General features: G+C 43.4%; 1 protein-coding gene across 3 annotated transcripts in view; it reads left to right on the top strand.

Moving 5' to 3' along the window:
• The window catches only part of LOC129851149 (SLIT-ROBO Rho GTPase-activating protein 2-like), a 178622-nt gene that overhangs the window by 1282 nt on the left and 161756 nt on the right, over window positions 1-15584 (top strand). For all 3 annotated transcript variants that reach the window (XM_055917479.1, XM_055917478.1, XM_055917477.1), the window contains exon 2: window positions 1214-1689. In XM_055917479.1, coding sequence (XP_055773454.1) covers window positions 1623-1689 — 67 coding nt within the window. In that variant the 5' untranslated portion in view covers window positions 1214-1622. The remainder of the gene's footprint in view (window positions 1-1213; window positions 1690-15584) is intronic.

Genomic DNA, 15584 nt, shown 5'->3' with positions numbered 1-15584 from the left:
TGCTATCATCTGAGTTCCGGAGCATGTCTTTAATAAAGGTACCATGTGCTATCATCTGAGTTCCGGAGCATGTCTTTAATAAAGGTACCATGTGCTATCATCTGAGTTCCGGAGCATGTCTTTAATAAAGGTACCATGTGCTATCATCTGAGTTCCGGAGCATGTCTTTAATAAAGGTACCATGTGCTATCATCTGAGTTCCGGAGCATGTCTTTAATAAAGGTAGTCCAGTGTTATGATGTTTTCTGAGTGTTTGCTGTTCTCAAGGCACCAAAGTTGAAAACTGTGTTCTCAGGAAAATTATATTGTCAATGTCATGGACCACATTGGACTGACATATTTTTACCTTTATGTTCTCTGGGCTTTTTCCAATATTACTATTAATGGGCCCAGCATGAAACAATCTATTCCATTTCTATCAGGTAATTTGTCAGTAGCCATACAACAATTAAGTATAGTCAGATTACCCCTATTTGTTATTACAGTGTAGTATGTAGGCAATGGTCCATTCACCAACTCTGAGCATCACTGTCTATTATGAGAACCACAGTTGGATTTGATCTGACTGCCCTCCCAACCCTGTCAGTCCTACACCCACCCCAGACACATTGCAAAACCCAGTTTCTGACCCTATCACTGCAGTACCAATAAAGGTGTCTGTTAATGTAAATTTGAATGATGTATTATGAGAACCACTGCACCCTCTACAACCACTGTGATTATTATTATTTCACCCTGCTGTTCATCTATGGACGTTTGAACATCTTGGCCATGTACTATTATAATCTCTACCTGGCACAGCCAGAAGAGGACCGACTGGCCACCCCTCATAGCCTGGTTCCTCTCTAGGTTTCTTTCTAGGTTCCTGCTTTTCTAGGTTTTTTTTTCCTAGCCACTGTGCTTCTACATCTGCATTGCTTGCTTTTTGTTTGTTTTGTGCTGGGTTTCTGTATAACATTTTATGACATCGGCTGATGTAAACGGGCTTTATAAATACATTTGATTATAAATACATTTGATTGAATGTATAAAGGCCAGAGTATTTTATCCATACATAGGCCTACACAGTATTACATGTGATAATGAATATGTATGGTCAAGCAAGGCCATTTATGTATCAACCAAATGAATGTGACACATGCATAGTGTATATCTGTCTCAGTGCCTGCATATTGGCTTCCCAGCTCATCTATGTACCCCACTCTCACTCTAGGGGGAAGAGCATAGAGCCACGGAGCCAGCCCAGCCTCTGACCGTCGTGGTGACAGCCACTTACTGAAGGACTAAACTTTTTGGGAGTCTCCTCATCCGACCTTGCTGACTGGTTGGTTATTGTTGGTTTGGAGGGAATGCATATATCCTTCGTTTGCTCTATAACTGGTTTTGAGGACACATTAAGGAAAGGATCCAAACGAATGGGAATGCGGCAGCGCCAAACTCTCACAATGCGGGCAGAGTGAAGGGGCAGAACACAATACCATTCCACGGGCTGTGGGGTTACTCGCTACAATCTTTCAGTGGGGTTTTCTTCCAGACGAAATATTATAGTTACTCTTTTTTTCCTGATTACGTCTTTAACCCAGTATTGCGAAGTCTAGTGTTTTTGAGTAGAAGAACCAGCCATGACGTCTCCGGCCAAATTCCGAAAGGACAAGGAGATCGTAGCCGAATATGAAACTCAAGTTAAAGGTAATACTTTTATACCAAGTTAATATTGTTAAACATGCTGCTCCTTGCGCTCATGTAGGCTATCCTTTCCACAAAGGCTTGTCGCATTTATTTTCCTGTTCGTGGATACGTCAACGTGGATAGGATCATTTATCCCTGTTTAGCATACCCAAATATTCAAACTAATAGCTTATTACTTTTACCAAAGGTTAAAAAAGTGTGGGTCCTTTGATGGGTTTAGTAGGCAGATTATTGTTGTTTAATTGTCACCATAGCCTACTGCGGTGTCAAATCAAAGCGTTCTATTGATAAGAACATCTTGATAACAACATTTTATAGAGACTAGCTTACCAAACCATCATAGGTCCGCAGATAATAAAAATACATCTGAGAGCCTTATGTTTGAATTATGCGGTATTGGTGCGTTCATATACCGCATTAATACGACATGTGATTTTGCTCTCCAGGTTGAGTATTATGTGTGTAGCCTGCACGCAGGATTTAGTTTCGACATGCCTGTGGAACAACGCAGGGCGTTTTCTCTCCCTGCATGCTGGTGTGGTTCTGTTTTAGAGCAATTCATTTCCCGGCGTCTTCCGTGTTTCGTGTGCGAGAGACAGACATCGGGCATTCAGACCAACGTTAGGAATAGGACCAAATTGTGAATTAATGGCCTATCGCCTCACGTGAGAGTGTCTGTCCGAGGTTCACGGATGTCGCCACGAACCGGTCGACGGGAGCACAAGTGGTTTTGTCGAGTATTTTTCACGGGAGAGTGGGGAGAAAGGTGGGCTGGGGTGGTGTTTAGCGGGTTAACTCTTCATTCGCTGATGGTTTATCGACGTTTGTTGTCAGGGTGATCGTGGTATTTTCATGGTGAGGGAGTCAGTCATGTTATATTTACATCTGAGCTGGGGAAATGAAGCGGTAATAGAGCTTGGAGAGGAAACTGTAGAGTGAGGACAGGATATCACCCTCCAAATGAACAGCACCACAGCCACCTGAGAGGAAGTGATAAGATCCCTTTACCCTCATCTTCTCCCTCTCCTCTCTGTCATGGGTTTGGGAAGGATGGAGGAAAGGGGACAGACAACACTTCATCATAAACTATTTAGGGTAGCTGCATCCCAACAGTCTGAAATAGCTGACTCTCTCCCCTCTTTACCTAATTTCCATGACAACCCCTGCTATAACTATGCCACCATCCATTCATATAGGAGACAGGACAGGTTTTAAACCGTGAACAGAACAGACAGGAAGAACAGGAGAGGAGGCGAGGAAACATTGTATTAACTTTATTCTGTGTGTTTGTGACAGTGACAAACCAGTAAGGACTGATCCCTGCTTCACAGAAGGGATGAGAGGGGTAGAAAGAGAGGCTGGTTGGTCCAATGAGGAGGAGACTGGGAAGTAGAAGCCATGTCCTCTCTCTCTTCCTTTCTTTTTTGTCTCTCCCTCCACACACAAGGAATAGAACAGGAAAGCAGGGCAGATGTTTTCACAAATAGTATGGCTCTTTATTGCTAAGCAGCATCTTAATGAAGCCATGATCTGTAGGATCTGAGATGCTGGCAATGACTTGTTCCCCTGTGTTCTGACGGTGACTGTGACATGGGTTTCATGCCTGGCCAAGTGTCTTAGACTGCTGCACGGGGTCTGTGTTGAGTAGGAATGAAAAAGGAAAGTGTTTTGAAACAGAACATTTGTTCTTACTACAATGTCATAAGTAAATCTACATCATCTATTTCTAAGTGTTTTCTGCCATCTCGTGTCATGCCCATTGGACATGACAGTGTTGAGCTTATGGATGAGTTTGTGGACAGATTGCCATCCTGGTGTCTGGTGTGGTAGGCTGGGGCTGGGAGGTTCTGAGGCTACAGCAGACTGCCGTGTCCTGTTCTCTGAGGACAGGAGGACACATCACTGTCTTTAACAGCATGTACAGTTACATGTCTGTTTACCAGTTTGTAAAGAGTTTCTATTGTGCTTACCAATGTAAAGAGTCTGCCATTGAACGACATGTGAGTTTGTGCTGCGGTGTTTAGCACTGTATAGAGTTTGTGCTGCGGTGTTTAGCACTGTATAGAGTTTGTGCAGCGGTGTTTAGCACTGTATAGAGTTTGTGCTGCGGTGTTTAGCACTGTATAGAGTTTGTGCAGCGGTGTTTAGCACTGTATAGAGGTTGTGCTGCGGTGTTTAGCACTGTATAGAGTTTGTGCTGCGGTGTTTAGCACTGTATAGAGTTTGTGCAGCGGTGTTTAGCACTGTATAGAGTTTGTGCTGCGGTGTTTAGCACTGTATAGAGTTTGTGCTGCGGTGTTTAGCACTGTATAGAGTTTGTGCAGCGGTGTTTAGCACTGTATAGAGTTTGTGCAGCGGTGTTTAGCACTGTATAGAGTTTGTGCTGCGGTGTTTAGCACTGTATAGAGTTTGTGCTGCGGTGTTTAGCACTGTATAGAGTTTGTGCTGCGGTGTTTAGCACTGTATAGAGTTTGTGCAGCGGTGTTTAGCACTGTATAGAGTTTGTGCTGCGGTGTTTAGCACTGTATAGAGTTTGTGCTGCGGTGTTTAGCACTGTATAGAGTTTGTGCAGCGGTGTTTAGCACTGTATAGAGTTTGTGCAGCGGTGTTTAGCACTGTATAGAGTTTGTGCTGCGGTGTTTAGCACTGTATAGAGTTTGTGCAGCGGTGTTTAGCACTGTATAGAGTTTGTGCTGCGGTGTTTAGCACTGTATAGAGTTTGTGCTGCGGTGTTTAGCACTGTATAGAGTTTGTGCAGCGGTGTTTAGCACTGTATAGAGTTTGTGCTGCGGTGTTTAGCACTGTATAGAGTTTGTGCTGCGGTGTTTAGCACTGTATAGAGTTTGTGCAGCGGTGTTTAGCACTGTATAGAGTTTGTGCAGCGGTGTTTAGCACTGTATAGAGTTTGTGCTGCGGTGTTTAGCACTGTATAGAGTTTGTGCTGCGGTGTTTAGCACTGTATAGAGTTTGTGCTGCGGTGTTTAGCACTGTATAGAGTTTGTGCTGCGGTGTTTAGCACTGTATAGAGTTTGTGCAGCGGTGTTTAGCACTGTATAGAGTTTGTGCTGCGGTGTTTAGCACTGTATAGAGTTTGTGCTGCGGTGTTTAGCACTGTATAGAGTTTGTGCTGCGGTGTTTAGCACTGTATAGAGTTTGTGCTGCGGTGTTTAGCACTGTATAGAGTTTGTGCTGCGGTGTTTAGCACTGTATAGAGTTTGTGCTGCGGTGTTTAGCACTGTATAGAGTTTGTGCTGCGGTGTTTAGCACTGTATAGAGTTTGTGCTGCGGTGTTTAGCACTGTATAGAGTTTGTGCAGCGGTGTTTAGCACTGTATAGAGTTTGTGCTGCGGTGTTTAGCACTGTATAGAGTTTGTGCAGCGGTGTTTAGCACTGTATAGAGTTTGTGCTGCGGTGTTTAGCACTGTATAGAGTTTGTGCTGCGGTGTTTAGCACTGTATAGAGTTTGTGCAGCGGTGTTTAGCACTGTATAGAGTTTGTGCAGCGGTGTTTAGCACTGTATAGAGTTTGTGCTGCGGTGTTTAGCACTGTATAGAGTTTGTGCAGCGGTGTTTAGCACTGTATAGAGTTTGTGCTGCGGTGTTTAGCACTGTATAGAGTTTGTGCAGCGGTGTTTAGCACTGTATAGAGTTTGTGCTGCGGTGTTTAGCACTGTATAGAGTTTGTGCTGCGGTGTTTAGCACTGTATAGCGTTTGTGCTGCGGTGTTTAGCACTGTATAGAGTTTGTGCTGCGGTGTTTAGCACTGTATAGAGTTTGTGTTTGTCCGATATTTTCCTTGCAAAAAATCCCAATACCGATAACCAATATTTTACATTTTAACGGCATTTAAAGCTTTCTAGTACAGTTAAATAGTTAACACACACACATGGACGCAGCGGTCTAAGGCACTGCATCTTAGTGCAAGAGGCGTCACTACAGTCCCTGGTTCGGATCCAGGCTGTATCACATCCGGCAGTGATTGGGTGTCCCATAGATCGGCGCACAATTGGCCCAGCGTCATCCGGGCCGTCATTGTAAATAAGAATTTGTTCTTAACTGACTTGCCTAGTTAAATAAAGGTTACACACACACACACACACACACACACACACACACACACACACACACACACATACACACACACACACACACACACACACACACACACACACACAGACCAAAAAGTTATTTTGTTGGCATTCACGTATGTCCCCATTACCAGTAAAACATAATCACTTACTTGCTGTGCTGTTTCATTGTTCATTTGTTCAGTTGTTTCATTCTCGACCAGGATTCATATGGAACGCCGTTTGGGTCTTTGCATGTCAAAAAAGATACACGTCAAATAACACTATTTGACGTGTCAAATAAGCTTGTTGACCAATCAGGACCTGAATATGACTGCACGTCAAATAATAATTGAACTCGTTCATACATTTTTTACATAGTTATTACACATTGGTTACACTATCACTCGTATTTCATATGTCACAACGATTCAACGATACGTATGCTATGATGCTGGTAAAGTTGTCTCGGGCACCTACAGTGCTGGTTATAAAAAAATCCAACTAGCTCATGATGCAAACAATGTTCTTCCCAACAAACATAGTAAAACAAGAACTGTTTGGGTAGCCATAGTTAGCTAGCTAACTATCTAGCTAGGTGTCATCATCTAAAATAATCCTAATTTATAACACAGTTCTTATTTGATTAATGGTGGTTAGACCCATCTGTGTGAAGCTAGCAACAATAAGGATTAGCTGCTGGATCCACACAGCAGACATTGTGGGCTAGGTTAGGAATGCTGTGTTGCACGTGTAGTGCAACATTATACGTGGCGTCAGCTTTGACATCAGTTTTTAACATAGGCGTTAAACTAGACATCGGGCCGATACCGATGTTGGCATTTTTAGCTAATATCGACTGATTCCGATATGTTCACCGATATATCGTGCATCCCTAGGCTTAATCTTTCTGATGGGGGGGTAAAGCTGTTGCCATTGCTCCTGTTAGCGTTTTTAGTGTGTGCACTGTCTGATGTGTGTGTATTATGGTGTGTGTATGTATTGTGGTGTGTGTGTGTGTGTATTATGATGTGTATGTTATGGCGTGTGTGTATTATGGAGTGTGTGTGTATTATAGTGTGTGTGTGTTATGGTGTGTGTGTGTATTATGGTGTGTGTGTATTATAGTGTGTGTGTGTTATGGTGTGTGTGTTATGGTGTGTGTGTGTATTATAGTGTGTGTGTGTTATGGTGTGTGTGTGTGTGTGTGTGTGTGTTATGGTGTGTAAGTGTTATCGTTTGTGTTATGATCACCCAATGCTGTGAGTCCTCAGATCCTGTCTGTCTACTCTGACATTACAGGCAGTCTGTTAGGCCAACATGCACATTTTACACACACACACACACACACACACACACACACACACACACACACACACACACACACACACACACACACACACACACACACACACACACACACACACACACACACACACACACACACACACACACACACACACACACACACACACACACACACACACACAGAGGGATAGCCAGGGATAGGAGATCAGTGTGAAGCTGCTGAATAAACCAGCTTTTCCTCCTCTCTGTCTTAATTCTGCTCCTATCTCTCTCTGTCTTAATTCTGCTCCTATCTCTCCCTGTCTTAATTCTGCTCCTATCTCTCTCTGTCTTAATTCTGCTCCTATCTCTCTCTGTCTTAATTCTGCTCCTATATCTCTCTGTCTTAATTCTGCTCCTATCTCACTCTGTCTTAATTCTGCTCCTATATCTCTCTGTCTTAATTCTGCTCCTATCTCTCTCTGTCTTAATTCTGCTCCTATATCTCTCTGTCTTAATTCTGCTCCTATCTCTCTCTGTCTTAATTCTGCTCCTATATCTCTCTGTCTATTCTGCTCCCATCTCTCTCTGTCTTAATTCTGCTCCTATCTCTCTCTTTCTGAATAGCTGTGGTGTCTCTCCGTCCCAGCAGAGCCCCACTAGAACATTCATCTGCACCCTGCAAGTAAAGCACATGTTACCTCCAAGGAAAATGAATATCTTCACCCCTGATAGCATTATTGTGCCAGGGCAAATACACACATTCACACTTGCAAGCGCATACACTGACCCACACACACACTCGGCTCTGCATAGCCAGTTTATTGTGTTAGGCTCTTGAAAGGGGGGAGGTGGTAGGATGTGGAGGGGTTGTCAGCCCCTCTTCCTCTTTCTCCCCATCCCCAGGGCTGGTCTGGCAATAGGAAAATAAACCTATGTAACTCCTCAGCCCTGTATTCCAGACCCAGCAGCTCCGCAGCGCAACAATGAATAGCACGCCCCATTTCACAGCTTTGGAATTCCACAGGCAGACTTTACCCTGTTATTCCCAATCCAATCCCAGGTGGTGTGAGAGGAATGTCACTCCTGCACAGATGGAAATGTGAAGAGGAAATGGAATCCTGATCACCTGGTGGTCTTGAGTACAACACAATTACTCAAAACCAAGTTAGACAGTAATAAACAGACAAACACATACAGACGACAGGAAGGCAGACAGACACGCACACACACACACACACACCAGGGTTTCCGTCAGCTGGTAATTGACGGCTTCTGTCCGTAAAAAAACCCTGTAAAGCTGATTAATTAAATTGTTGCCGGCCAAATTGACCAGGGATTAAAAAACAACAGCAGGAAGACTATCAGCGCGTCACACACCACTTTACAATGTGAGCTGGAGGCAGTATGCATTTTGAAAACAAACTTAATTGTTTTACTTGATATTATGAGGCATGTCTTACCTTGCTTGAAAATCCAACCATAGAAAGGTGGATGCAATTATTTTATAAAGACTAAATAGGCAGTGTGTGAGTTTCACGTTTAGGGAAGCTTACAATTTATTCTACCATTTCTACCGATGCGCCTGTCAGTTATGATTTTCATACAGTTGAAGTCGGAAGTTTACATACACCTTAGCCTAATACATTTAAACTCAGTTTTTCACACACCGTGATCACCAGCCTCTGCCATATGGACACATTGATACACTGTAATCACCAGCCTCTGTCATATGGACACATTGATACACTGTAATCACCAGCCTCTGTCATATGGACACATTGATACACTGTAATCACCAGCCTCTGTCATATGGACACATTGATACACTGTAATCACCAGCCTCTGTCATATGGACACATTGATACACTGTAATCACCAGCCTCTGTCATATGGACACATTGATACACTGAGATAACCAGCCTCTGCCATATGGACACATTGATACACCGTGATCACCAGCCTCTGTCATATGGACACATTGATACACTGTAATCACCAGCCTCTGTCATATGGACACATTGATACACTGAGATAACCAGCCTCTGCCATATGGACACATTGATACACTGTAATAACCAGCCTCTGTCATATGGACACATTGATACACCGTGATCACCAGCCTCTGCCATATGGACACATTGATACACTGTAATAACCAGCCTCTGTCATATGGACACATTGATACACTGTAATCACCAGCCTCTGCCATATGGACACATTGATACACCGTGATCACCAGCCTCTGCCATATGGACACATTGATACACTGTAATCACCAGCCTCTGCCATATGGACACATTGATACACTGTGATCATTGGCGGCTAAATTGCCTAAATGAGAGATGGCCAATGCAGCTGTTGGCCTATAACTTCCATTGTCAACAAATTAAAATATAAAAAGCTGACTAGGCCTGATGCCGTGACCATATTACCGCCACACCAGCGGTCACAAGTCAGTCATGAAGGCAGTCAAATTCAGCATGAACGTTTAGTCACTGTAATTAGGCTTCTCCAAGCTCTGATGCTGCTGATGGTCATTAGTAGCCTACCAAACTTGTTAACTACCTGGTACTCAGCACTCTAATCACTGACATCAATGCAAATGAATCACGTTTCAGGTCAGACCCAGATGCAGACAGTTTTGAAGTAACACAGGTTTATTACTAGTACAGGGGCAGGAAAACAACAGGTCAAGGGCAGACAGAGGTCAGTAATCCAGATAGGGTGCAAAAGGTCCAGAATGTCAGGCAGTCTCAGGGTCAGAGCAGGCAGGGGTCAATAATCCAGTGTGTTGTGGCAAGGTACGGAACGGCAGGCAGGCTCAGGGTCAGGACAGGCAGAATGGTCGAAACCGGGAAAAAATAGAAAACAGGAACTAGAACAGACAGGAGCAAGGGGAAGAAACGCTGGTAGGTTTCACGAAACAAAACGAACTGGCAACAGACAAACAGAAAACACAGGTATGAATATACAGGGGATAATGGGGAAGATGGGCGACACCTGGAGGGGGGTGGAGACAAGCACAAAGAAAAGTTAAAACAGATCAGGGTGTGACACAAATGTATTCGAAAATCTAATCAAACACTTCATGAGAGCCTATGAGCCCATGTTGTGCAACATTTCTATAGGCTATGCAATTGCGGGAGAAAACAGAGTGATGGCCTCTGATAAAAAGACGTGGATCCCATCAGCTAGGCCTACTATATTTATTTCTCGAATTTCCTAATATTAAGCACATTGCTTATATTTACAACAGGAGTATAGCCTACCTGGTTGGCATGAAAATAGACCACAGGGAAAAACGTCCTCCATTTGCTATTTAATTGCATAGATGACATGTATTTTTTTCCCACTGCCCCTGTTTTGATACAGGTGCATAATAATGGTCCATTCTAAATCAAAACAAATGTCACACATATATTATGTAGTATATGTAAAAACAAGATTAAATCAAGAACAGTCTGATGGGTGACAATATTAGCCTATCACTTGTGAATGATATATTATCACTTGTAAATGATGCCCTGCATAAGAAACAATGCCTTTTTTGCGCCTTTTTCAAATCATAGTCGCATACCTCATGTAGCCTAGCCCATAGGTCTATATGTTTTAATAAGGTTTGTATCCCAACTCAGGTGCCCAAATATCTTCTTTAAATTAAGCACATTAATCTGCTTTACAATGGGTGTAGAGCCTAACGGGCATATAAACTCATCAAAAAAAGAAACGTCCCATTTTCAGGACCCTGTCTTTCAAAGATAATTCGTAAAAATCCAAATAACTTCACAGATCTTCATTGTAAAGGGTTTAAACAATGTTTCCCATGCTTGTTCAATGAACCAAACAATTAATGAACATGCACTTGTGGAACGGTAGGCAATTGAGGTCACAGTTATGAAAACTTAGGACACTAAAGAGGCCTTTCTACTGACTCTGAAAAACACCAAAAGAAAGCTGCCCAGGGTCCCTGCTCATCTGCGTGAACGTGCCTTAGGCATGCTGCAAGGAAGCATGAGGACTGCAGATGTGGCCAGGGCAATAAATTGCAATGTCCATACTGTGAGACACCTATGACAGCGCTACAGGGAGACAGGACGGACAGCTGATCGTCCTCGCAGTGGCAGACCACGTGTAACAACACCTGCACAGGATCGGTACATCCGAACATCACACCTGCGGGACAGGCACAGGATGGCAACAACAACTGCCCGAGTTACACCAGGAATGCACAATCCCTCCATCAGTGCTCGGACTGAGCTTGTTGTCGTTGCAGGCAATCTCAACGCTGTGAGTTACAGGGAAGACATCCTCCTCCCTCATGTGGTACCCTTCCTGCACGCTCATCCTGACATGACTCTCCAGCATGACAATGCCACCAGCCATACTGCTCATTCTGTGTGTGATTTCCTGCAAGACAGGAATGTCAGTGTTCTGCCATGGCCAGCGAAGAGCCCGGATCTCAATCCCATTGAGCACGTCTGGGACCTGTTGGATTGGAGGGTGAGGGCTAGGGCCATTCCCCCCAGAAATGTCTGGGAACTTGCAGGTGCCTTGGTGGAAGAGTGGGGTAACATCTCACAGCAAGAACTGGCAAATCTGGTGCAGTCCATGAGGAGGAGATGCACTGCAGTATTTAATGCAGCTGGTGGCCACACCAGATACTGACTGTTACTTTAGATTTTTACCCCCCCTTTGTTCAGGGACACATTATTTAATTTCTGTTAGTCACATGTCTGTGGAACTTGTTCAGTTTATGTCTCAGTTGTTGAGTCTTGTTATGTTCATACACATATTTACATGTTAAGTTTGTTGAAAATAAACGCAGTTGACAGTAAGAGGACATTTCTTTTTTTGCTGAGTTCATAAGCAGATAGTTAGTTTCAAGTTTGGGGAAGATAATTTTGCACTTTAAAAAATGCACCTTTATAATGAAAGCATTACATGCATAATGGCATTTGCGGTCACTTTTGATGATGGTGTTTTCTGCTAATGGAACATTCACGCTTATAGCGTACTGTCACGGATCCCTCCGGGTACTGCTGCTCATTCCTCCACCAGTTCCAGAGTTCTACGTCACCGGCTTCTAGGTGTCACTGAACTGGTTCTTTACCACCGACCCCGGACTGTCTTGTCTAATTACACACACCTGGTTCCTATTTCCCCCTGATTAGTAATTGTATATATGTGCCCTCTGTTCACCATTGTGTGGTTGGTTATTGTTCCCATGTTCGTTAGTCTTGTGAGTACCTGTGCTTTGTTGTTTCGGTTCCCATGCTGTGGGTATTGTTGTAACGGGTGTCCTCCTCCTCTTCAGACGAAGAGGAGGAGTAGGGATTTGAGGACCAAAATGCAGCGGGTTGTGAATACATAATGATTTATTTCCAGACGAAGACGAACACGAAAAACACTTGGAGAATTACAAAACAACAAACGACGATGTAGACAGACCTGGACATGGAACTTACATAAATACACGAAGAACTCACGAACAGGAACAGACTACATCAAACGAACGAACAAACCGAAACAGTCCCGTGTGGTGCACAGACACAGATACGGAAGACAATCACCCACAAACAAACATTGTGAACAGCCAACCTTTATATGATTCTCAATCAGAGGAAAAGTCAAACACCTGTCTCTGATTGAGAACCATATAAGGCTAATTACCAACCACCTAAACATAGAAACACAAAACATAGAATGCCCACCCCAACTCACGCCCTGACCAACTAAACACATACAAAATAAACAGAAAACAGGTCAGGAACGTGACAATTGTGTACTCGTTATTACGGCTCTCGTCCTGTGTATTGTTGCGCACTTGTTATTACGGGCTTCATCCTGTGTAGTGTATTGCGGGTCTCGTCCCGTGTATTTATTAGAGGTTTAACCTCGCTCTTTTGTTTGGGTTACATCCCTGTGTTTTTGTACACGTGTTTGCTTTGGGCTTCGTCCCTGTGTCTTTCATGGCATGTTGTATATTTTGGGTGGAGTATTAAAACCCCCTATTACGTATTCCAGCACCTTTCTCCAATCATTTATACAACGTGACACCTACTACCATGTGTGCATTGCTGCGCTTCTAATGTGAAGAAATTGCCTAATAGTTTATCAACATTTTAAGCTAAACATTCTGCATCAGTCACATTGCATAAAGATTTTTTTTTGTATTCATTTGGGATCTATCACATTCCACTATCCCAGACTGTGTTTGGAATGTGGACAGTTCTTCCGATATCCTCAATATGCACCCTTGGAATTGGTTAAGGACGCTCGCAGTTGCGTCCCCAATGTGTCTGGCTTCACTTGTAGCCTGTGAGAAAGACCAGCACGTGACGGAGAGCCATGTGAGTGAGAGGAACTTCGGATTGCGCAGCACACTAATGGAGAAGGGCGCAACGCAGCACTCCGGGCAGCAAAAGGCATGGATTTTTTTAGGGTGCATTATGGCCACAAGTGGGAAATTCAAGGCATTATCACATGCTTGTCAAATTGTGAATGAAAGACTATTGGAGTGTGTACAGCCTGCGCCAAAAACAAAGCAGAGCTCATGCCTGTCAAGTGACTTTAAAAATCATCATTCGTCTCTTCATGCAGCCTCACAAATATTTTAGATGCTTTTCACTGACAGCCACAACTCAATAATCAGCTAGGTCTGATGCCACGCGCCTGCCTATGAAAGACTTCCTCATATGCCATTTATCTCCTGTTCTATTGGTTTTTAATATCAACTTTCTTTCATTGTCCAGAAGCAAAATGCACAATCCTTGTCATATTAGCAACAATCCTGGTTGTAGCATCTTAATATTCACCCTCTTTCTACGTTTCTACTGAGGTTTTCATCTCTGTCATGTCCTGCTCGCATCAGCTGTTCTGTTTAGAATGGTGTTTTCCCCTTTTTTCCACCAATTGCATTTTGGCAAAAACATTTTATTGGCTGCTTCATTACAGGAGTTGCATCTGTTAAGATGAATTACCATAATGTAAATTCTGAGCACAGTGGGTGGACACCCTAATGGGTTACACACCCAATGCATGTGTCCGGTAAATTTTTCAAATGGGCGGTAAATTAAAATCTCCCGTTAATGTTGTTCGGTGCCACATTTTCCAAACGGACCCCCCCCCCCCACACACGATGGTCTCAAGCGTGACACACTCAGAGGGAAAACGACAAGCTCAAAGAGGCCACAAGTACACCTGGTATCATACAAACACGTGTAAGACATGGAAAATATTGTCGAATTGCAGGAAATTAGCTTTAAATCAGCAAACAAATGATATGCCCCATGCAAAGTGTCTATAATTGCAGGACATTAGCTTTAAATCAGCAAAGAAATGATATGACCCATTCAAAGTGTCTATAATTGCAGGACATTAGCTTTAAATCAGCAAACAAATGATATGCCCCATGCAAAGTGTCTATAATTGCAGGACATTAGCTTTAAATCAGCAAACAAATGATATTCCCCATGCAAAGTGTCTAATTGCAGGACATTAGCTTTAAATCAGCAAACAAATGATATGCCCCATGCAAAGTGTCTATAATTGCGGGAAATTAGCTTTAAACTGCCACATTTTCTCTCCGCCAACAAGAGGGGTGTGAACAGTATGGGGTCGCATGGGGTTACAAGGTGGGGGTTTGTTAATACAATGATAAATGACAATACCCCATCCAGACCTTTGCCACCTAGGAAATTTGTGTGACCGGACCTTCTCAAATAGTACTTGAGTACCTTGCTCTATCATTTCTACCTAGAAATAAACCACATTTCTAAGATAGGCTTTAAATTCTGCCTGTAAAATTGGTCCACTAAAAAACACAAGAATCCATTTAAGTCCTGATAGAAATATTGATTGGATTCTGTAGGGAACCGTTCTGGGGATAACAAATGAGAATCCATAGTTAATATCTGCTTTAGGCTGTCTGTCTGCATACTCCACCCCTGTCTCCCCATCTCTCCCCCAACCCCAGAGAGATGAGTTTGACTGATAGATACTGGGTAAAGAGCTGATATGGGCTAACACACTCTCGCTGTGCGCACACACACACACACACACACACACACACACACACACACACACACACACACACACACACACACACACACACACACACACACACACACACACACACACACACACACACACACACACACACACACACACACACACACACACACTCTAATAATAATAATCTCCATTGAGGAATGAAGCTGCCCTGTGGGTTAACACATGAAAGTGGTCTGTGTGTTTAAGCAGCTCCTAACTGTCTTGGAGATGGTATCAACGGTGTGTGTGTCTGATGTGGATGGCTGCTTTGACTACCACACAATGGGGGGAAATGAAGGAGGCACAATGTGTGCTTTTTCACTCTGTGCGTGTGTGTGTGTGTGTGTGTGTGTGTGTGTGTGTGTGTGTGTGTGTGTGTGTTTTCACAGGCTGATTTAATGTATATTTGATCAGACAAAGCACTGGTGAGAGAGTGGGCCTGCTGAATACGGAGCTTGTGATGTCTGTACGGGCTGAGCGTGTGTGT

Source organism: Salvelinus fontinalis, chromosome 3, assembly GCF_029448725.1.
Source record: "Salvelinus fontinalis isolate EN_2023a chromosome 3, ASM2944872v1, whole genome shotgun sequence".
Lineage (NCBI taxonomy): Eukaryota > Metazoa > Chordata > Actinopteri > Salmoniformes > Salmonidae > Salvelinus > Salvelinus fontinalis.
Note: the sequence above shows the minus strand (reverse complement) of the source record. Positions and strands in the feature narration are given on the sequence as shown.